Source organism: Taudactylus pleione, unplaced genomic scaffold, assembly GCF_031769625.1.
Source record: "Taudactylus pleione unplaced genomic scaffold, aTauple2 ptg000518l, whole genome shotgun sequence".
Taxonomy (NCBI): domain Eukaryota; kingdom Metazoa; phylum Chordata; class Amphibia; order Anura; family Myobatrachidae; genus Taudactylus; species Taudactylus pleione.
Window position 1 is genome coordinate 7799699 of NW_028284920.1, and position 24946 is coordinate 7824644.

General features: G+C 44.8%; 1 protein-coding gene across 3 annotated transcripts in view; it reads left to right on the top strand.

Annotated features, from left to right (window-relative positions):
* The first annotated feature begins 5751 nt into the window (after positions 1-5751).
* LOC148501461 (Y-box-binding protein 3-like) overlaps positions 5752-24946 on the top strand; it is a 28792-nt gene continuing 9597 nt past the window's right edge. For all 3 annotated transcript variants that reach the window (XM_088450490.1, XM_088450489.1, XM_088450491.1), the window contains exons 1-6: positions 5752-6011; positions 7788-7851; positions 9913-9946; positions 11252-11341; positions 13093-13215; positions 24075-24169. In XM_088450490.1, coding sequence (XP_088306616.1) covers positions 5912-6011; positions 7788-7851; positions 9913-9946; positions 11252-11341; positions 13093-13215; positions 24075-24169 — 506 coding nt within the window. In that variant the 5' untranslated portion in view covers positions 5752-5911. The remainder of the gene's footprint in view (positions 6012-7787; positions 7852-9912; positions 9947-11251; positions 11342-13092; positions 13216-24074; positions 24170-24946) is intronic.

A 24946-nucleotide genomic window follows, 5' to 3' on the forward strand; every position in this document is an offset into this window, starting at 1 on the left:
ATCACATTTAAATTAATATCTGTGTGGTTTTTCACATACAGTTTGGACTTTCTTCTCTACAATATGTCTGAAAGAGAGGATAATGTGCACAATTCCAGTCCTGCTGTCATGCAAGTCATGTGTTGCAAGGTGAAGTGTGGGAGACATGGTGCAAGAGGGATTATGTGTGAGGTGTTATAATCCTCCAGCGTCCTTTGCTCAGGCATTGACGGCCATTGCGGGGTGTTTGTCATTAACTCCTGTGTTTCACCTGACGGGGTTCCCACAGCAGTCGGTTTTGCCCTCACAGGGCCTGCCTCAACAGGTGTCAACCAGGCAGGTTCCATCTGTGCCTCCTTCATGGGTAAATACACTCTCTACTACAGTGCAGAACCTGGTGGATACCTCTACTGCCCTCCAGGCTATGCTGCGGGATGATAAACCCCCTAGACTGGCTAAAAGGTCTATGCCATTATCTCAGTCTGCACTAAATTATGACATGACATCTGATGACAGGGAGATTCGAGATGTCTCTGACTCTTAGCCCTCTCCGCGAGAGGCGGAGACTAAGTCTAAGATCAATATTCTGGCTCTGATACGTGCTGTCCGTTCGGCTTTAGTCATAGAGGAGGACGAACCACCAGCTCACCGGTCCAAACATGCTCTGTTCAAGGAATTAAAGGTTACCTAGTAGAGCACATGGAAGTGGCTTGGAAATCGCCTGGGAAGCGATACCAGCCTCAAAGACGCCTGGCTTATGCCTATCCCTTTCCTGTGGAACATTGTACCAAATGGGAATCACCACCTGGATTCTCATGTGACGTGCTTAATTAAAAGTGCTACTCTACCTATGCCGTCCTTACGGATAGGAAGATAGAGGTCTGTTTAATGTCAATGTATTCTCTTTCAGGGGCAGTCTCCAGGCCGGCCATGGCTATCTCCTGGGTGGCCAAGGCTATGGAGTTCTGGGCAGACTCTCTAGAGGAGTCCTTTCTTTCAGATGCTACCAGAGATCAAGTGACGCTGGTGGGTAACCTCCGTGAATCAGCCGCATACATTAATGAGGCTGCGTTGGATGTCAGCCGCTTAACTTCCAGGATTTCGGCTGCTGCTGTGTCAGCTCGCCATTCCTTATGGCTGTGCTCTTGGAGAGTGGACCCGGACTCTAAGAAAGGATTACAGTGTTTGCCTTATAATGGTAAAATCTTGTTTGGTCCTGACATGGACAAGATTGTGGATACATTGGCAGTGGCTAAGTGTGCGTGTCTGCCTTCGGTATCTACTTATTCAGGATCCCGGACCTTGTCCTTTGTCCTTAGGTAAGCCTAAGGGTCAGCCCTTCCTAGGCAGTCAGCCCCCAAAAAGACTGCCAAGCCCAAGAAGCAGGCCTGGAGTACAAGACATCCGGCGGCCAAGAATGACGAAAAGTCCTAACGGGATGGGTCTCCCCTTGGGGGATCCCAGGGTGGGAGGCCAACTTCTTCAGACCACCACAGACACTTGGGTAAGAAAAGTGGTCTCACGGGTATGCCCCCTCCTTCCGTAGAATGCCTCTCCATCAGTTTTTCTGCGCTGGCACTCTGTCAGACAAAGACAAGGCATTACAAATCCAGAAAGCCATACATACGTTTGGCCTCTCTACTGCACCTCGGGTGTTTAACAAAGTTATGGCAGTCATGGCAGCCCATCTACAGCAGCAGGGAGTTCGCCTGTTGCCTTACCTGGATGACCTCTTATTGTTGGCAGGGTCTCCAGAAGTACTTCACCACCATCTACAGCTTACAATTTCTGTGCTTCAGACTCACAGGTGGTTGATCAATTGTATGAAGTCCTCCTTGACTCCATCCCAGAGGATGCTCCATCTGGGAGCTCTGTTGGATTCCCAACAGCAGAGGATTTTTCTGACTGCAGAAAAGATCTCTACTTTGCAGACGCAAGTACGCAGATGCCTCCAAGTGTCCATTGACTTAGCAATGCAAGTACTAGGGTCCATGGTATTGACGTTCGACATGGTGGAATATGCCAAGTTTCATTCCAGGCCTCTGCATAAATTGATCCTCTCCAGGTGGAACAGATTACCCCATCGGATAAAAGCACAAACAATGGTGCTCTCTCCGGAGGACTGTGGGATCTACCTGACTACCCTACATGCATCTAGCCTCCGGCAATCAACGGCCAGCGATTTCTGCCTAAATAGAATTCAAACAGATGCAGTAAGGTATACTTGACTGTTGAAGACATTACTCTCCGTCTGCTACAGCGCTACAGTGCCTGGACACACTGCACCTCATGATTGAGACGCAGTAAGGTAAACTCGGCTACTGAGGATTTAATTCCCTGCCTGTCACTGTATTTCAGCGCTATCCACTGCAACACACTGTACACTATTATCGAGAGACCCGGGGTTGAGATCTGCTCCCCCCAGTGTTTCTTACTGAAGACTTTTGCGGTGTTAACCTTGGTGCTGCTTTTTCAGTTCGGGACTGATTCATCTGTATATGAACCCCGCTGGGTTTGTGCACAGCCAGCGGCTCTGACTCCGGAATTTCACAGTGGGGAGGAAGTAACATACCTTTAAAACAGCACCTTAATTGTAACAGTGTGTCTAACATCTATCTGATATATTGATGTGGCTGGTATAAATTTAATATGCAGGAGGGGATCTGATACATTATCTTAAATTGGATAAATATAAACAGGCATCTTGGAACTTTTGGACACTAACGAAGCAAGTATTTAATTCCTTCTCCCCACTCCCCACAGAGATATTCCTTATTTAAAGGAGTACAATTTGTGCTGGGACTAATGCAATAAAGTGTAGTCTATTTGCATATATGTATGATGAGTTAATTTCTTTCTGTCTTGTATTATGTGTTTTTAATATGTCAATATTTTTAAGATTAAATTTGTCTTCGTATAAACCAGACTTCTCTTTTTGATCTGTAATTCTCAACCAGGTATAGCGCAGTTTAGTTTTAAAGTTCTTTTCTCCAGAGGTGCGTCTGTTTCTTGCCTGGTGGCTGTAGACATGTCACCTCACCAAGGGGTGCAACTTTTGGATTCCGGAATGGGTTCTCCTGACGACGGACGCCAGTCTCCGATGTTGGGGCACAGTGACAGGTCCACACTAGTTTCAGGGGTGGTGGACAGCAGAGGGTTTGCCCTACCAATCAACATATTGGAACTTCGGGCGGTCTACAGGGCCCTACAGCAAGCCAACTCATACGTCATGGAAAACCTGTGCAAGTTCAGTCAGACAATGCCACGACTGTGGCTTATATCAATCATCAAGGAGGAACTCGAAGTCAGGTAGCAATGACAGAGGTGTCACGCATTCTGACATGGATGAAAGGTCATCTCCCAGCCATATCGGCAGTGTTCGTTCCAGGAGTTCTCAATTGGGAAACTGACTTCCTCAGCTGTCACGACATGCATCCAAGGGAATGGTCTCTTCACCAAGAGGTGTTTCAGCTCCTAGTGGACAAGTGGGGCCTTCCAGATGTGGACCTCATGGCCCCCCGACACAATAACAAACTGCCAGTGTACGGGTCCAGAACAAGAGATGCCGAGGCGATCTTGATGGACACTCTGTCGGCACAGTGGACCTTTTGACCAGTTTGCGTACCTGTTCCCTCCAGTCTTCCTGCTTCCTCGAGTAATTCGTAAGTTCAAACAAGAATGAGGCACTGTCCTGCTGGTGGCTCCACTGTGGCCCACATAATGCTGGTACTCGGATCTTCAGAGTCTCTCCATCGACACTCCGTTGCCTCAACGTCCGGACCTGTTGATTCAAGGTCCTTGCCTTTACCCGGACCTGGGTAATCTATCTTTGATGGCGTGGCTCTTGAGACATCCCTCCTAAGGTCAAAGAGTTTTTCCAGCTCTGTTGTAGATACTATGCTCAGAGCGCGTAAAGCAGCCTCTGCTGGGGTGTACCACAGAGTGTGGCATACCTACTTCCAATGGTGTCATTCCAGAGGTTATGATCCCCTGATATTTTGGATTTCCAGAGTGTTGGGTTTCCTACAAACGGGTTTGGATCTCGGTCTCCGCTTGGCCTCGCCGAAAGTGCAAGTCTCGGCTCTGTCCATATGGTTCCATAAGAGGATTGCTCCTCTGCCCGATATCAGCACCTTCCTCCAGGGTGTCCTTCGGATTCAGCCTCCCTTTGTCCCTCCTGTGACTCCTTGGGATTTGGCTGTTGTATTTAAGGCCCTCCAGGGCCCTCCATTTGAACCCATGGCTTCAGTGAATCTCAAATGGCTTACAGCAAAGCCTGTCTTTATTCTGGCCATAGCTTCCACCAGAAGAGTGTCAGACTTGGGGGCACTCTCCTGTCGCTCCCCATTTCTAATATTTCACCAGGACAGGGCAGTGCTTCAGACTCGCCCTGGGTTCCTTCCTAAAGTGGTTTCCAGTTTCCACATTAATGAGGAAATTGTTGTGCCAGCCTTTCAGTCTCCAGACCTCTCGGCAGGTGAGGCCTCTTTGGATGTGGTGCGGGCCCTCAAAATTTATGTGGACCGTACCAGTTCCCTTCGGAAGTCAGACTCCTTTTTGTCCTCTACGGATTTCACAAGAAGGGATGGCCAGACAATAAGCAGACATTGACTAGAAAGCTGCGTATGACGATCTCTGAGGCTTACATTCAGGAGGGCCTTCCTGTTCCGTCCTCTGTTACAGCTCATTCTACTCGGGCTGTGGGTCCCTCGTGGGCAGCTCGCCGTGGCGCCTCAGCTGTTCAGCTTTGTGAGGCTGCCACGTGGTCTTCTGTCCAGACCTTTTTAAGGATCTATGCATTTGATACCTTTCCCTCTCAGGATGCTTACTTTGGGCGGCGGATTCTCCTCTCAGCACAGGACTGCTTTGGAACATCCCCAAGGTCTCCCTGTGGAGCCTATGGACCCTGAAGAAGAAAATGAGAGATATGGTAAGAACTTACCTTTGTTATCTCTCTTTCTTCGAAGTCCATAGGGTCCACAGGGCACCCACCCTGATGCACCTGTGCTTCAGATGGGCTTTGCTCTGGTCACCGTTTTTTCCGTCTCCTTCTACGTGAGAATGTGATTCTTGAGTGTTCCAGACTTTGTTCTCTCTCTTTTATCCTCTTCCGGCCTTTGCTTACTACGAACCGAGGTGCTTCTGACTTGGGGGTGGGGTATAGGGAGAGGCCCAGTACATCCTGGGAGTCAAAATTTAACTGCATGGTGCCCGGATGTCCTTGCCATCACCTAAACCCTGGGTCTCCCTGTGGACCCTATGGACTTCAAAGAAAGAGAGACAACTAAGGTAAGTTCTTACCATATCTCTAATTTTTTCCTCCCTATTCCCCCCCCCCTCTTCCTAATTTATACATATTTAAATATGTGTGGGCAGATTTATAGCAGGGAGAAAGGCATGTCCTAGCTCACCTTAAAACGCAGCATAAAAGTTAAGCTGCCCCCTATTTGTGTGCTACTGTACACGTAAAAACAGACAGTAGTTTTGCAGCGTGAAAATAATTTTTTTTGCATTTTCACCCCTCGCATCACAAAATTATGCAAATCTGCACCCTTCATCTAGATTTCTTCCAAACCCTACATGAGGCTCACCATGTCTAAATAAATGATTAAACTCCTATGAAAAATATGTACTGCATGAGTAATTGGGTTTAAAATGACTGAGTAGTAAGTGAACTACAATATGAGCATTTAACCAGAATGTTCCTTTAAGAGGGGAGAGAAGAGGAGGGGCGGAAGTTCCCCACCATATAAAAGGTCATGGAAGACCATTTTTAGGGCAGTAAGATCAGTGACAAGAAGAGAACAAGATCAAGAGCGAGGCTTGAGATCCCTCGAATTACCATCTGCAATCCTCCCTGCCTCTCCCCCCCCCCCTTCTCTCCATAAACCATTTAGCAGGGAACACAAGAAAATTAAAAGGATTCGCAGTCATGAGTGAAGTAACAGCTGAAGAACCAAAGCCCAAAGCTCCTGGGACCGATCCAAGTGGAGCTACCGCTGGTACAGTTGAAGTAGACAGGAAAGTATTGGGTGAGTTGTGATCCCATGAATAGTAACTTTGTACAACAGTGAACCATGACAAATCATATATAACTGTATATGGAGAATTTCACTTTCTATCTTCATTACCTAACACTACTGTCATGGTCTATTTCTGTTCTGACTGATTCCGCATCTGCTCATCTACATCATTATTCTATGCCAAGCACTTCTCCTCATAGACACGTTATAATATACTGCATTTAGTGCAAGTCTGTTCTTTACTATCTAACTTTATTTACAGTCTTATATTTTTACATCGTTTTAAAACATCTTTTGTTTACTTTCTAAATACTGGATATTCCCAATTACAAGACCCTCATGACAATGGTATCTAATTACCCTACTGTACATGATGGGCCAAATGTAATAGGGTGAGAGTTTAGAAGATGTGACAGTTTAGCAGTAAACTCTGACACTTTTTAAACTTGGCCAATGTAAGAGAACAGGCAAACTCCCATGTTTTTATACTAAAAAAAACTCTCACGATTTAAACTCTCATCCACATGCATTTTGAAGATAAAACTCGACAAAGGTGAGAGTTTACTGCTAAACTCTGACATTTTCTAAACTCTAACCCTATTACATTTGGCCCGATATGTATATTTGTCTTTGTTTTAAAAATAATTTGTGAAGCTGCCAAATAGGAAAAACTGATTTGGATTCTTCGCAATCAGAAAAACACGAACGGGTCTATTTACAAAGTGAATGTTGGTGGCTCTTGAGGGAGGATCTAAAAGGACTATAATATTAAATACAAAGCACTCCTGGGTATGCGTTTAATATTATTGCCCTTTTAAATCCCGCAAACAGATCTACTGACTTGCAGCGTCTTTTCCGAAAGTAAATATACCAAAGTGTGTGCCCTGCATTGTACAAGGCAGTACATTGACTATGCAGTGATTTTCAAAGATGCTATATCTTCGGGGGTTTCGGAAACTGGATTTAAAAAGGTGATAATATAAAATACAAAACATGCCTGGTTTTGTATTTAATTTTATTGCCCCTTTAAATCCAGCAGCCGAAAAACTGCAACCGTCTCGGTGGCTTGAAAAGTATAGTAAACTTACAACAATGCTGTTAATCTCCATATATCTGTATTACATGTATTATGTATTGTAAAGATTTTGTTTAAATTGGTGTTAGGTATTATTAGATATTAACTAATACTGGTATATAGAATAGGCACAGTGACAAAAAAGATTTTCTAGGTAAAAATATAGTTACAACCTGGAGCCAATGTGTATGTCTCGGTGGCATTTAGCAATCACAGACTGAAGCATTCTACATGATAATGATGAAATACAGACTTATAGGAACTCACTGAGGATAAATACATGTCAAATAGGTTGTGAAATAAATTCAATGAATCTTGTAAAATATAAATGTAATATACAGGAGTAAATTACTTGTACATGATCTTGTATAAAGTTACACAGACAGGTGAAGCCATTTTCCATATTTTGTCTATCACGGTGATTTCACACATGTGGGTGGGTCTATATCATTAGCCGCTCTCCCTTACATGACATTAGAAAAATGACGTTATGCTACAAATATGTTACTAAGACTGACCTGACAGTTACAGAGAGATGAAAATTAGCCATTAGCAAATACAGTACATATTTAAAAAAGAATTTCCCAACCACAATACAATAAAGTCTTCAAACAAAATATTGCAACTTTATTATCTCAAAGAACATGACATAAGCAAAGACGGTTGAGCGGAAAAAAAAAAAAAAGATGTTTTCCTGTTTGTTGTTCTAGCGATTAAAGTCCAAGGAACTGTGAAATGGTTCAATGTAAGAAATGGCTATGGATTCATAAATCGGTAAGTTTTAAAATACCAAACAATTGGTCATTGGAACCTCATATTGATACAGAGGTGCACACAGTTCATGGGCAGCTGCGATTTCTCTCGGATTCGCAAGTGTAAAACTATGTAAATGTCAGCTTGGGCATTCCTCTTGTGTACTTCAGTGTGACGGACTGAGCAGGGCCCTGCGACACCCATTTTGCATATCTGAGCAATGCTCAACTTTGCTGGTGGATCCGATCTCTCCACCATCAATGCACTATCAGTCACAACATTGACTTCCCACACATTGACTTTCTCAAAATATGGCCACTGTGGCTGCGGTGCTGCAAAAGAGAATGCAGCCACATGCTGAAACACTCCCATAACACGCCCATGCCACCTCCTCTTTTTGCGATCCCTTTAGTTCACCTCCGTCTCCACCCTAAAACGCCCATGGATCTCAGACGCTGTCTAAAGTCATAGCGATGCTGTACGCCACCTCACATATTGGTTCGCGCGCAAGTTTTCAGGAATTTTAATGCATGTGCAGTAGCAAAACATTGCTCACCTCCAAATTAGGCCCATTCTCCTGTGCATGTGGAGACTGAAGTTCATATATGCACCTGCACATTGCCTAACCAAATGTCAGTGAAAATAAGCCAGTGCTCCCTGCAGTATAGCAGTGATTGGCTGCAGACCTACAAATACATAGCTGCAAACCACAAGCTGGGCACTATGTTTTACCCACTAAGGACTTAGGCCCTGATTCAGAGCCGGACGCTCTGACCAGATCGCTCGCTCTGAATCAGGGCCCACCTCCATTAAAATGGAGCATCCTCCTGGACGCTCGCATAACTGTGGGTCACCACCCACAGCATATACGAGCGTCCAACAAGATGGTCGCAATGGTCTTGACCATCGCGACCATCGGACTTGCGAGTGAAACCCTGTGGTCGGGTTTCACAACCGCAAGCCCTGGAGTGATTTTGGCTCTATCAGAGCCAAAATCACTCCCACTGACATCACTAGTGATGTCAGTGGGGCCGGCTTCAGACGGTAGGCGTTCCCATAGGAACGCCTCCGTCTGGCAGGCACGCCCCTGGCACGCCCACCAAAGGGGGCGTGCTGTCAATCAACATCGACAGCACGCCCCCTTTGATGCGAGACTCCGAGCGAAGGAAAGTCCTTCACTCGCCGGGTCTCGCGCATGCACACGACGGAGCTCCCTGCGTCGTGCGCATGCGCAATGGGGAACATCGACCCACTTGCGAGCGTACTGCTGCTTGCGAGTGGGTCTGAATGACCCCCTTAATTCAAAGATGCACGCAGTGTCGATGACGCACGTAGCTTTAGTCTGTGCATGCGTCCGGGCCTAATGTATCCCAACAGTTACCGCCAGGCACAGCTAATCCAATTTGGATGCAGAGAGAACCAATTTCAGAGGGCGTTTCTGGCAGGGCCGGCTCCAGGGGTCGGAGCAATATGTGCCGGCTCAGTTAATAGTGCCCCAAAATGGGGGCGTGGCCTAATAACCATAGGCCATGCCCCCTAAGTAATGTCAGGCTGGGGGTAAGCCCAGCACTCCGTCACTAGCTGGGCTTCCCCCAGCCCTCTCCCGGCATGCGCTTATCATCCTTTCAGCTACTCCGGGGTCCCGCTTCGGCCCACGGATGGAACAGCTGGACAGTACTGGCCCGCTGAAATCGGGATGTTGGGAAGGGGTGCGCCCTCTATGGGGTGACGCCCCTATTCAACCGCACTGGTCGAACACCCCAATTTCTGGGTGGTAACGGGGGTGGCGTGTTGTGGTTAGCGATTGCATTTTTTGCCGCATTTGCACTGACAACGGTGGATTAGTGCCGCAGCCGGTAGGCGTTTCTATATCAATACCATTGACTGCGGCATTAGCATAAAGATACAGTCACTCTGCTGCAAAATGCACAGTCACAGCTGCAACAGTGTGCATCTCTGAATCAGACCCTAAATATATACAATGTACATTACTATTTTACATTAAGCGTTTATTTAAAGAAAAATAAATACATGGAACATATTTATCATGTTAGTGAATTATTTGTATTATCATCTTCATAGGAATGACACCAAAGAAGATGTATTTGTCCACCAGGTGAGAGAAGAGTACTGGACATGGTGGAATATAGCCCACAGTAAGAGTGTATATTCAGTGTATTACAAGGATTCTACCCCTTTGGACCAGGATTCAGTTCATTAATTTTGTTTTGTATCTCCTTTTTGGTGCAAATATATTTTTGTATCCATAGTATTCAAATAGTTATTTGGATACTATGGACCCCCAATAAACACCAAGGGTCCCATACCCTGATGTATAGTATGTTTCACCATTTGTTACATCCACATGAAAGAAACATTGAATAGTGACGTGCTCTACATTTACTGTATGTGTACTCAGCACAATTAAGCTTATTTCCACATGTATGCAAATGTCAGTAATTATATATGTACAGAAATTGATTATTGATTTTTGGTACATTTGCAGTAAGATCCACCAAGCTCCAAATTTCTTCATGGTTACATTAATGATTGGCTAATCACTGACTCCTAACAAATACTTCAACCCTTCTTTTTCGGCACCCAAAGGCATTAGTCCCGATCAGCTAAAATAGAACACTCCACTACTGCCAAATTTGTCAGGCGGTAATGTAAGAGGAACTAACACTGACCCAGTTGTCAAGCATACAGAGCGGAGTCATTTGTTGGGTCAATGGGAGTAGTTGGTGGATAATATTCCACGTATAGTAACTTATGTTTCATATTAGCAAAGTGCATAGACATTTCAGCATCAAAGCTACAGGATGAATTAGAAGATGTATATAGTGGAATATCCAATAATAATTATGTGTAACAAAGGGCAGCATAGTGACATGGGGATAGGGTGTTGTTGGAATAATTCCAGTTGTCATTCAGCGTTTATTCCCATTGATGGCACAGAGCCTGATATTGCTGCTGTCCTATGTACAAAGCACCTGTTCCCTTCTCACACTGCCAAGCACAGCGAATGTGCTGATGAGGTGGACTCTGTGGTGTGAATTCTCTCTGTGGGGGTAGGTCATTAGCTTGTCTACTGCTGACACTCATCTCATTTTTAAACCACTTGTGCTCACTTCACATGATTAAGCTTAGTGCTTTGTGCATTAAGGAACTGTATAGTGGATACCTGTAAATACAGTCCATGATACATAAATAAATGTAATCAAAATTTAAAGTAAATTGCTGTTAGAAATTTGAACTTTTGTGGCTATGCTTATGGCCTACATTTCCATAGCGGTGTGGTTTTCAGCACGTCCTACTCTTTAAACAGCTCCTAAACAGAGTACGGTACTTTGTCTTGTAAGATGTCAGCTAGTATATAAATATATGGTAACTAATATGAAATGCTTGTTACTTGTTACAGACAGCAATCAAGAAAAATAATCCCCGCAAATACCTGCGGAGCGTAGGGGATGGAGAGGTTGTGGAGTTTGATGTTGTTGCTGGGGAAAAGGTAAGATGTCTGCTACATTGTGACCGTCGTCTCCAGGTTCTGCATTCTCTAGTCAGGGCATATTTAATAATTTAGCTGATATATGGGGAGATTTATCAAAGCTTGGAGATAAATTAAGTACCAACCAATCAGCTCCTAACTGCCATTTTACAGGCTGTTTAAAATGACAGTTAGGAGCTGGTTGGTTGGTACTTTATCTCTCTCCAAGCTTTGATAAATCTCCCCCATCATTTTTACTTGTAGTAGAAAAAAATATGCCTAGAGGGTGTCTAACACTATCATGCGGGTGTGTCTAGCAGACCCCTGTATCATTATCCCAAGACATTGCAGCATTGCCTCCTAGTGCAGTTTTCAAATACACTTGCAGATCCCACTATAGCATTTCCTTCCCTCCAGGGGCATATCTATAATGGGTGCAGGGTGTGTGGGGCACACAGGCCCCGGGTCCAGGGGGGCCCCACACCGCACACCCTACCCCATAGTATTACTTACCGCTCTGGAGTCCCACGTCGACGCGGGGGTCCAGCGCTGTAAAAACAACTGGAAAATGGCCGCTGCGGCCATTTCCCGGTGACCTGCGCATACTCTATAGACTCTGGGCTTACTCTAGGGCCCAGAGTCTATAACTCCGGTGCTGGCCGTGCACAGCTCAGTGTGTTGCCGGCCGCCGGACAGAAAGGAGGGGCCCATGTCGGAGACTGCACGCGGGCCCACCTGTCTCTCGAAACGCCCCTGCTTCCCCCACATTTTCCCCCACACAACTGTAGCTGTAGATTCCACTACATCAGAGAAAGACAACCTATTTGTGGTCCCATCCAATATTGTTAAACATAACTAAATCCCACCATATATTATAACCATTCTCTAGTAAGTTGAAGTTAATGAGGCCAATTCAATTAGCCATGTGGTTCAGTGGTTACCCCGCAGGTATGTTACTGTACAATGTTCTAGCCAATAATCTACACTCATTTGTACTTGCACGTCATAGGTTACCAGCTAAAATGAGTGATGTTTTCATTACTGCAAATTACTTATTTGTGCACAGAAACATAGCAGTGAGGTTACTATGGAGCTTCATGGTACAATTGTGTACACAATGCAGAGATCGCTGGTAAAGTTGATGTTGTAGCTGGCATAATATAAGCTGTATACAGTACATTGTAGTTACTGTATGTGTACACTGAATGTTCTATCACTGGGAACACTAAGTGACTTGTTTATGATTTTAAGCCCAAAGGCTTCATAGTCCTTATTCTATTTCCAGCACACAAAACAGTAATTTTTCTTGAAATTACTCATTAGTATTGGTTGGTGGGTAACTCCAAGATAACTCAGAAACAAAGCTCTTTTGTTTTCTTGTAGAAGAATACTTAAGGCCGGTACACACTAGACGATGTCTATTGTGTTCCGACCAAGTTAGCGACCGAACCGGGCGTGGTGTCGGCATCGGCAAGTACGTAGACATTTGCCAATGCCGGGAGTGACGTCGCGACAGCGGGGGCCATGCTACATTCTGCAGCATGGCCCCCGCTGACAATGCGTGGGAGCGCGCATCGTCAGTGACATAGCCAGTGATACGTGCCCTATATATGAATCGTATGACATATCGTCTACTATGTACCCGGCATTAGATAGATACAATGTTAAAACATATGGGTTATATTAACATAAACCAAAACTGTTATTTTTATATTGCGATATATATTAATTTGCTAAATCGTCTCATTCTTTTTCAAAATCAATACTTACAGGGCGCCGAGGCATCTAATGTAACTGGCCCGAAAGGGGCCCCAGTTCAAGGTAGTCGTTACGCTGCAGACCGACGCAGATATCGCCGCGGTTACTATGGCCGCAGGAGAGGGCCCCCAAGGGAGGTATGTAATAGGCTATAAAGTTATGACTTGTTTAGTTTATGAGAAAGTGACTGTGACTGGTGACATGAGCTGTGATTTATCAATGGCCTGGCCTCCGACTATTCTGATCTTCATGTCTAAGTATTTAAGCGCAATGCATGATTTGCCTATGTTGCCATATCTGTACTTTTTTATTTAATTCAGTACTGTAATAAATCCAAAACCCATCGTTTGCCATGGTGCCCTCAGATAGCACCTGATCAGGAGCCTCCTTCCTTTGTACTTTCATTTTGTTTCTTTATCACTTTTTTGTTCTTTCTTTCCCATTCCTGTTATTCATCACCACTTTACATTATCTCTGTCATTATCATCCTCTTATTAATCACAAGTCTTCATGATCTCCCTTTTAACATTTTGTAAAATCATCACCACCAGCCCCGTCATTACAGTATCTGCCTTCATCACCTTCTCCAGTCATTATTCATTATCCCTCCTTCATTATGTCCCTTCAACACTCCGTCAGCCCTGCTACTGTATTCCACGTCACTTTCTCCTTTTATCACCTCCACCTATTATTCATCATCCTCCATCATCACCCCCCTTCATCATCCCCTTTAACACTCCTTTCATTACCTCTCTTTGCCACCTCCCCAACCTGCTTTTCTTCTCTGCTCTTCATTATCTCTGTTTACCACCTACTCACCCTGTTATTGATCACCGCCCTTAATTATATCCCTTCATAACTCCATTTACCACCTATCCGCCCTGTTATTGATCACCGCCCTTAATTCTATCCCTTCATAACTCCATTTACCACCTATCCGCCCTGTTATTGATCACCGCCCTTAATTATAGCCCTTCATTAACCCATTTACCACCTATACGCCCTGTTATTATTCACTGCCCTTAATTATAGCTCTTCATTACTCAATTTACCACCTATTCACCTTGTTATTGATCACCACCCTTAATTATAGCCCTTCATTACCCCATTTACCACCTATACACCCTGTTATTGATTACTGCCCTTAATTATAGCCCTTCATTACTCCATTTACCACCTATCCACCTTGTTATTGATCACCGCCCTTAATTATAGCTCTTCATTACTCCATTTATCACCTATCCTCCCTGTTATTGATCACCGCCCCTAATTATAGCCCTTCGTTACTCCATTTACCACCTATCCACCTTGTTATTGATCACCGCCCTTAATTATAGCCCTTCATTACTCCATTTACCACCTCTCCACCCTGTTATTGATCACTGCCCTTATTTATAGCCCTTTGTTACTCCATTTACCACCTATCCACCTTGTTATTGATCACTGCCCTTAATTATAGTCCTTCATTACTCCATTTACCACCTATTCACCTTGTTATTGATCACTGCCCTTAATTATAGCCCTTCATTACTCCATTTACCACCTATCCACCCTGTTATTGATCACAGCCCTTAATTATAGCCCGTCGTTACTCCATTTACCACCTATCCACCTTGTTATTGATCACCGCCCTTAATTATAGCCCTTCATTACTCCATTTACCACCTCTCCACCCTGTTATTGATCACTGCCCTTATTTATAGCCCTTTGTTACTCCATTTACCACCTATTCACCTTGTTATTGATCACTGCCCTTAATTATAGCCCTTCATTACTTCATTTACCACCTATCCACCCTGTTATTGATCACTGCCCTTAATTATAGCCCTTCATTACTCCATTTACCACCTATCCACCCTGTTATTGATCACAGCCCTTAATTATAGCCCGTCGTTACTCCATTTACCACCTATCCACCCTGTTACTGATCACCGCCTTTTATTATCGTCCTTCCACACCTACCCACCCCTGTTATTTAGCACCCATTTATTATCTCTCTTCAACACTCCTGTTATTCCTTCAGCCCCCTGCATTATCACCCTTTACCATGCTGCCATCCCTGTTATCCACCGCCCCCTCTGCATTATCTCTTTTCGTCATACTGGTTATTAATCACCTCTTTTGATTGTCTCACTTCATCACCAACTTTATTGTCTTCTTTCCTCACCACACAACCCTTGTTATCCATCAACCCTCTTTATTATCTAATTTCATCACTGTCTCATCACTATTATTCATAACCCCTCAACATTATCTCTTTTCTTAACCAACCCTTTTTTTTATCTCCCTTCATCACCCCACCACCCGTATTATTCATCACTCCCCTTCAATATCTCCATCATCCCCTCTGCTCATTTATTCATTATGTCTTTTTCGTTATATCTCCTCATCAAAGCCCAACCCATTATTCATTTCGCCCTTTCATTATATACCTTGAGCAGCTCCCCACCTGTTATTCATTTCCCCACCATTATCTCCTTTCATCAACTTCCCCTCCTCATCACTCTTGGCCATCCCGCTTCATCAATCCCCACCATCCCTATTCATCGCTCCCCACCATCCCTCCATATCACTCCCCAGCATCCCTCCTTATCACTCCCCACCATCCCTCTTCATCACTCCTTACCATCCCTCTTCATCATCTCTCGGCCATCCCTCTTCATCAATCCCACATCCCTCTATATCACTCCCCGCCAGCCCTAATTATTACTCCCTACCATCCCTATTCATCACATATGGCCATCTCTCTTCATCACTCCCCACCATCCCTCTTCATCATCTCTCGGCCATCCCTCATCATCAATCCCACATCCCTCTATATCACTCCCCGCCAGCCCTCTTTATCACTCCCTACCATCCCTATTCATCACATACGGCCATCTCTCTTCATCACTCCCCACCATCCCTCTTCATCATCTCTCGGCCATCCCTCATCATCAATCCTACCATCCCTCTTCATCACTTCCCACTCCTTGTGTTTTATGATATGCCATAATTGCTCAGTGCAGAGATGAAGGCACTGACCGCTAATGCCATACCTGCCCAACTGTGAGTCAGACTCACAGCTGAGCAGGATAATAGATGGGGGCCAATGAAGCACTCTGCCCTGAAAATATAAATGTACTGTACGAATACCCTGTCCAATACACAGAATGATAACTTGCATTAGTTAAGGTGAAAATTTAAAGCAGCGCTAACATTAAGGGTCAAATTCAATTAGCCGTGATAAAACGAAAACTTAACCCCAGAGAAGTTTTCACACTATTCGCCAGGTTTAGTGCAATATTTTGTGTCTATACTCTATGTGCGCTCCCGTTTCTTCCTTCTCAACTAGGGGGCACAGGGATGAAAATGGGTATAGCCTGGAGAGGAGAGACTGGGCACCAAATGGTTAATGAAATTTACCCACATACCCAGGCTCCTCTCCTCTATACCCTGCCCCCAGCCACTGGGACCTCAGTTTGAAGTTTGGCGTGGCAGGAGCGGCACCATTTCTATGGGAGGCTGCTTTTAAATGATCCCCCAGTCATTTATTTTATTTTTTTTTACTGTATCATTGAGCAGTCTTTGCAGGCGCCCTGCGAAACTCGCACAGCCGCTCCGACACCAGCGATGGGGTGGCAGCACAAGTGAGTGGGCTGGTACCTTCCACTGCAGGCCTCAAGCAGGGACAGCGCGAGTCTCTCTCTCCGTTCCCCAAGCCCGCAGCCACAGCTGGTTGCCTGGCAGGTAAGCGATCGGCTCCTTGCTTTCAGGGAGCCGCATCATTGCGGCTATACCCTGCTGGTTATGGAGACTGTTGGAGGGGTGGGTGTAGTGGCAGTCCAGCATGCTGCTCCATCCAATAGACCACCAGGGCAGCGTGTAACAGGCCACTGTCTACGTTATAGGTTAAGGAAGTTCCTCCTCTATGGGCCCTGGGTCCTGACGTAGGTGACTTTAGTCCTTTAGACAGCTGGCAGGTCTGTTGCCACAGGTTGAGGTGGAATTCCACCCAGAGTACCCCAGTGTGGGGTCGGGATGGCCGAGTGGTCTAGGGAGCTATGTTCGGCCGCAGTCTCCTCTGGAGACGTGGGTTCAGATCCCACTTCTGACAAACAATCTAGTTGGTTAATAATGCTATGGGGTAGTGTTCCCATCTTGGGACCAGCATAACCCAGGTTCCTGGCCCCTTAGGGGCTCATTTATACCTTAGCAACTTCAAAAGATGCCAGAGCTTTTTCCTCCCCTCTGACCTCCAGGATCATTGTCCAGAACCCCTGTCTATGCGAATTACTATATCGATCCCTTACTGGTCAGATGTAGGACTGCTTGAGCAGCCCATTCTCATTCTCTGGGCATTAGCGGGGACTGCAAGATTCTCAGGTTTCGCATGGGTTCACTCTGCTTCGTCATTTGCTCAGACTAGAAAGGGCAGTAGTTTACCTTTCAACCATTCTCAATTTGAAACACTTAAACAGATTTCTTCCCGCATGGAGTTCCTTTGGTCTATCATCGAACTGGGGGACTTTATGGCATTGTTACATATACAGGATGCTTATTTGCATATCCATATACGAGCCAATTACCAGCATTTTCTCTGGTTTGCTATCCAAACCAACCTCTCCCCTTGTGTGTTCATGATGGCCATGGCAGTCATGGCAGCATCTGCGCAGCAAGGGTGTCAGAATTTTACCATAACTGGACGACTTGCTTCTCTTGGCACAATCTCCAGCAGTTCTCAGTGGTCACATCCACCTGATGGTAGATGAACTTCAATCACACGGCTAGATAATCATTTGGAAGATATCCACGCTATCTCCATCCAGAGTTCAGAGAGTCTCCACCCTCTGGACAAGATCACAAGCCAGAATTCACACCTTTTTCAGTCAGTATTGAGTGTCCATACACTGGTGCATGCAGATTCTGAGGTCACTGGTTTCAACATCCGACATGGAGGAGTATGGTTAGTTTCACCCCTGGCCTCCAAGGAACCATTCTGAAGCGTTGGATTGAGTCACGCTCAGACTATAATTCTTCCATGGAGATACGTCTCTCCCTACTATGGTCGCTCCAGTGCTCACATCTGGACAAGGGACACCCTGTTTGGATCCATGACTGGGTCCTTCTCACTACCGATGCAAGTCTTCGGGGGTGGGGGGCAGTAACTTGTCAGCTAACCTTTCAGGACCATTGGAGGCGTCAGGAGAGACAGTTTTCCATCTGTATCATGGAACTTTGTACCATGTACAGGGGCTCTGTGTGAGCCACAGCACTTCCTACGGGGACATCTGGTTAAAATACAGTGGGACAATGCAACCACAGTTGCCTGCATAAATCACCAAGGTACAACTACAGTCATGGAGCCATGCAAGAAGTCAGCAAAATTATTCGCTGGGCAGAATGTCAACTTCCACCACACTTCTTAAGTCGTCAGGACGTCCATGCAGGCGAGTCGACGCTACATCTGGATGTCTTCCAGCTGTTAGTCCATCACTAGGGAACCACCATCAGCTTCCAAGATATTGCTCCTGCACAAGGGCTCTGGAAGTTCTAGTGGTGGATGCACTGGCGGTTCCTTGGACCTTCCCTCTGGTTTGTCTTCCCTCCGATCTTGATGATTCCTTGAGTCCTCTGCAGGTTCCAGCTGGAGTGAGGCATTCTGATCCTGGTGGCTCTGGCCTCAGCGAGTGTGGTATGCAGATCTCCTGGGCCTCTCCATAGATGCCACTCTGCGTCTTCCACTGCGGCCAGATCTTCTGTCTCAGGGCCCCTGCTTCCATCAGGATCTGGCCCGTCTCGCGTTGACAAGGTGGCTCTTGAGACATCCATCCTAAGAGCAATAGAATTTTCCCGGTGGGTCATTCGGACCATGCTGCAGGCTAGGAAGCCTTCTTCTGCATTTTCTTCTCACAGGATGTGGCGCACGTCTATTTCTTGGTGTTCAACCAGGGGTTTTACCCCTGGTCTTTCCACCTTTCCCGGATCCTTTCCTTTCTGCAGGCGGGATTTGGGCCTCTGGCTCCTGTCCTTGAAGGTCCTGGTCTTAGCCTTGACCGTCCTTTTTTTCGAAGACAGGTGCCTCTGCTTCCTGAAGTACGAACCTTTTTCCAGGGGGTTCTCCATGTTCAACCACCATTTATTTCTCCTGTGGCCGAGCTGTCCAGTCGGCTCCATTTGAACCATTTCAGATGATGGACTTGGCTCACACTGTTTTCTACTAGCCATCGCATCAGCCTGCAGGGTGTCAGATTTTAGCGCCCTCTCGTATCGCTCCCCATTTCTTGTGTTCCATTCCGACATGGAATAGTAGTTCCTGCATTCCAGACAAAGCATTCATCTCAGCCAGAGGCTTTGATGAGGGCTCTTCGGATTTCAGTGAAGACCAGAGAGATTCGCTAGTCGGAACTCTCTTTGTTTTATATGATGTCCATATGCGGTGGCCGGTCACTAGGCAGAACCTAGCCTGCTGGCTTCACTTCACCATTTGCCAGGGTTACTCCTTGGTGAGCCTTCCTACCCCTGTTGTGCTGACAGCCCATTCCACCTGGTCTGTGGGTACTTTGTGGGCAGCCGGCTGTGGGGCTTCTGCGGAACAGCTCTGTAAGGCTGCTACATGGTCATCTGCTTATACCTTTGTCAAGTTTTATGCTTTTGATACTTTTGTGTCCTAGGACGCCGCCTTTGGGTGTTCTGTGCTCACTGCAGCTCAGGATCATCTTCGCCCATAGGGGTCAGCTTTAGGACATCCCATTGTCATCCCTGTGCCCCCTAGTGGAGGAAGAAGAAAAGGAGACTTATGTCTTACCTGTTAAGTCTCTTTCTTCAACTTAATAGAGGGCACAGGGTGCCCACCCTGATGCACCAGTCTGCCGGGGGGTGTTTCCTTGGTGACCGGTCCGGCTGTACTTTCCATGGCGTATCTGGTTCTGAATGTATGCCGATCTTCCCTCTCCTTCTCCTCTGCCTCACTCCTGACATGGGCTTGCAAACTAAACTGAGGTCCCAGTATAGAGGAAAGGAGCCTTGGCTTGAGGGTAAATTTCATTAACCGTTTGGTGCCCAGTCTTTCCTCTCCAGGCTATACCCATTGTCATTCCTATGCCCCCTATGGAGTCGAAGAAAGAGACTTAACAGGTAAGACATAAGTCTCCTTTTTTCGCCCTATCCAATTAAAAAAGACGCGAAAACGCATATGTGCGATACTAGTGAAAAGTACAGCACATTTTGGGGAAATCAGTCTGTACCCCATAAAAAACTTAACTGACATAGGAAGTCAATATAGAGGTATATTAATAACCCTAATAAAAGTATTTTGGGTTTTTAAATTGTGGGAAATGGTTGTTATATGAATATTTGCATAAGTGTGGAAAATTTATAAAGAACAGTATTTTTTGGAGAAAATAATTGCTGCAGTTAAATTGGGGGTACATTAATATGGGTGCTAGTATATTGTATGTGTCTATAAATTGCACTTTTAATTTTTTTTTAAAATACACCTGCTGCAGCCACCTGCAATCTTAAAAACATCTGTCACATCCATACAGACCCCCAATACTTTAAATCCATTTTTCACTATTTTTAATTTTATTCACCCAAAAACTGACATGTCATTATTGGCCAAATTAAGCTAATTAAAACATTATTTTTACCTAATTAGTAAATAGGGGAAGTGTCCAAGGGGTTCTGAACCAAGGGCCTGATTCAGGTTGGATCGCAATGCTGCGTTCGCACACAACCGGCCACTGTGAAAATATGCTAATGAATGCATTTGCACTGCCGTCGCAGCACAACATGCAGACGGCCAGCACTACATAATGCCCCTTACCCTCTTCTCACATCCGTACTAATGTGCAAGTATGCAAAATCATCAGTACCATCAAGTAACATCGGAGCTGCATGGACACTTGTGGTTGACATGACCCTGCAGCAGAAGTTGGTAAACTTCCTGCACGCAGTGAGTACTCATGCGCATGGGTTTGCTATGAATAATTTATGCACACCTCTGCAACAGCGTCCGAACGCACTGACGCGCCTGCGTTCGCACGACCAATGTGTTTTGACTGCGGTTTGGCGGCGGTTTTGCTATCTGCAGATTTACTAAGAACAAAAAGATGCAAAACTGCCGTCAAAACCCATTTTAGAATAGAATAGAACAGGGTTGTCATTTAGAAACTGTTGCAAAACCGCCACCAAACCCCTGGGATTTAGAACAGAATAGAACCCGCCGTCAAACCGCCACCAAACCATCGGGGTTTAGAACCTGCCGCTTAGTAAATTTTGCCCAACATCTTTAAAAACTTGGTGGGTTGAGCTTGCACGGTCCTACTAGCGGGAATGGGGAAATTAATTGAGACAGAAACAGTCTCAGCTACAGTTTCCCATTAAAGATCACTCTGTACACATAAGTGGACTCTTGTTGCAGTTGTTTTCCATTAGACAAATAATGCCCACACTCAGGTAAAGTAACCGTGTAGATATAGATGTGACAGTTCTAAGTCTTAAATGACTCCTGTCAGTGCTTCCTGGAAATGAAGGGGTACATGAAGAATTAACTGGAGCAGCTGCCGTTGTTGAAAGTCTAAATTTGTCTCCTGAATTTCATGTGTGAGAGAGAGAAACAGATGCTTAGGATTATAAGAGAAAAGGGAGTGTGAAAGCCCAGTCAACTGGCAACTCACATTACAAGCACACGTGTCCACGGATCATGCCCACTATGATTTGTCATGTATTAAAGACCTAGGAAATATGCAAGACAGGCAAGTCTATCAAAGTAGTCTAGTACATTTTAGAAGCTCTTTGTAATCTAAACTTTTGCAGGTGGTTCAGCCCTGTGGTTGTCGGTCAAGGTTGGTTCTGCACAGAAGTAGCAACGCTCAGGGGTGGCTGCTGGAGTAGATTTAGTCATGGGCACCTATACATTTCTGGGCACAAAAGTGACTAAAAACAGGTTAAGCCAAAACAGTTGAGAGAATGCGCTTGCAGGTTGCCGATTGTTGCACAATGCGCATGCATTGCAGTGCTCGTGAGTGAAGACACCACTGCGATCGTACTGCGATAACGGAGGCCGCGAATAGCCATCACAGAGTAATTGACAAGCAGTGAGCGTTTGGAGGTGGTGACAGGTGTGCATTTCCGTTTGAACGCCATTGCATGGGCGGCCATTGCCTACGCAGCTTGAGTACTCACTGCGTGCAACGAGGTTAGCAATTTCTAAGTAAGTTCAGGCATCTGCGTGAGGGGCCGATGGTACTCAATGTTACAGATGTTTATGGAGGTTTGCAAGGTATTGCAGATGTGAGACAGCGGGAGTGGGAGGCAGTGGGCGTCTCTATGCTGGCAGTGCGATAGTAATCATTAGCAGATTTTCGCAGACCTGCATGCGATTACGGAGCTGTGATCGCAATAGTGATCCTTAATGAATCAGGCCCTGAGTCCATACAGGATGGTGACACACTGTACTGTATGTAAGTGGAGAAATATAACCTGGATAGAGCGTCACTAGATGGGTGTATACATATATCAATTATCCCAATAGTATTATAAAACTTGTGACTGAATCCAGACAAGGAGCGCTATATAAACAATTTATTACATTAGCATAAAAGGACAAGAAATGGATAAAATATATAAAAATCACACACAATACAAAGTAAATAAATACATATAAGCTGGTTCCGTAATTATTGTGCAAATGACACAACAGATACACCCCTGTAGAAGGTGTCTCTGATGTCCTGTGTAAAATATAGCACTATTTTGATGTGGTTCCACAATAAACATCAGCCTCCAGATACATAATGGATACAAATCACCAGTTGTATCAATGCTCCTTCATGCGCGTGTATATATATATATATATACAGGTTTGGTGCAGTCCTTGCTCCACGTGACCAAGAGTGGTCGTCACTCGTGTTTAGTACGGAGTCACAAACTGATGCAATTTCACTTAGAATAAGCACTCAGTGCTGATGTGCCAATACCGGGTAAGAAAAAACACTTGTGTAGTGAATTGTTTAAAAGCCACTTAGGCACAAGTTCACTCGTGAGGACTCACAGTCCTACCAATAACAACACTGTCCATGCACACAGAGGGGAGAGGATTAATAGAGACTGCTTAGTATAGATTGGTCTCAATGATAATACATTATCGCCGGCCGGCTTATGGTAGTAGATGTACTGATCCGTCAGTCATACGAGAGAGTCCCGGACCTTACTCGCACAGGTGTTCTAGCTCTACTGGCTAGTGATATCTTGTATGTGAACTCCCGGAGTTTAGCTGAACCATTCATCGATCTCGAGCCCACTCGTTCTTCCAGACAGTAGCGAACCAGCTGATGATGAATTAAGGTCCCTTTTGAAATCATGTAAGTGGAGAGTCAATACAGCACAATGCAGTATATGTTCTCCATATACTGTACTCTAGTCATGCATAGTTTATCTCTAATAAACATCAAGTGGTAAATGTAATAGCCTGAGGACTGCAGGCATCGGCGAGCTCCATGCGAGATCGCCCAATGTTTTAAAGTAGCAGTCATTTATAAGGCAAAACCAGATGCCTGCACTCTACAGGCTATTACATTACCACCATATGTAAGAGAACAAAAGGATAGACTACTCCCTGTAGTATTAGTTTTCACTGTAACTATTGTTAGTTACAATAGTTACAAATGTTTGCAAAATATATCTTACCTACATTACCATTGCTTTTCCTCTGTCTCATTAACCCCCTCTAATCACCTCTAAACACCATGCAAATCCTGGGGGGTGGCTTAGTCCAGTGACATGGTGACGTCCATGTCCACATTTTTGAAAAAGGACAACTAAATACTACGTAAATATATTTTTAAGGTTAGTGTGTCTTAAATATAGACGTGGTTGGCAAGTAATACTGCCCATTTTTGGAAACTATAAAGGCTGACTGTGGTTTATAAATTAATTTACTTACTGACTTAGCAATACTTAATGTTGGCAGGAGTTTATAATTGTTCACTTGGATATATCTGCCTCCTCATAGGGAGGAGATGGAGAGATGAAAGACGGTGTCCCTGAAGCAATTCAAACCCAGCAACCAATGCGCCAACCTACCAACTACCGTGGAAGGTATCGGCGGTAAGTCTGTGCTGTCTGTAATCAAGTTATCCATTCTTACTTAGGCTACTTATATAGATCAAATGAAACAACAGATATGGTTTAATAAATGTCCAATGCAGCCTTTGTCTTTTTTAGATATAAATGTGAATTCTAATGTGTGTTGGTTGCATGTTGTCTATCTACCAAGTTTGTTTTATTTAATAATGGAAGTAAATAAGTCAAATTCCACAATTCTCATTGTGAATGTTTGCTGAGGAGCTAATTGTATGTGTTTTCATAAAGTTTTATTTAGTTATTTCTCACTCTCATTTGCCTAAAGAACTAGATAGTGGGCCAAATGTAATAGGGTGAGAGTTTAGGAAATGTGAGCATTTGGCAGTAAACTCTCACACTTAATAAACTCGGCCAATGTAATAGAGTCTGAGAACATGCAAACTCCTATGTTTTTACACTCACGATTTAAACTCTCATCCAGATGTTTTCCCATTTTGAAGATAAAACTCGACCAATGTGAAAGCTTACTGCTAAACTCTCTCATTTTCTAACTCTCACCCTATTACATTTATTCAAAATGAAAACATTTCACATACAAAGAAGTGTTCAAACATATGTCTTAATAGACTGCACATTGAATACCTAAAAACCCGGAATGGTTCCACAGATGCAGTTCTTAAAGGAGAACACCTGCAATTTCTCTTTATCACCTGGTATCCAAGACAAAAGCAGTTTGAGAGATCCTTGTCTGTTTCTGTCTGTGATGCACCGGGCTCAGTTATTGAAAAATTTAAATATAAA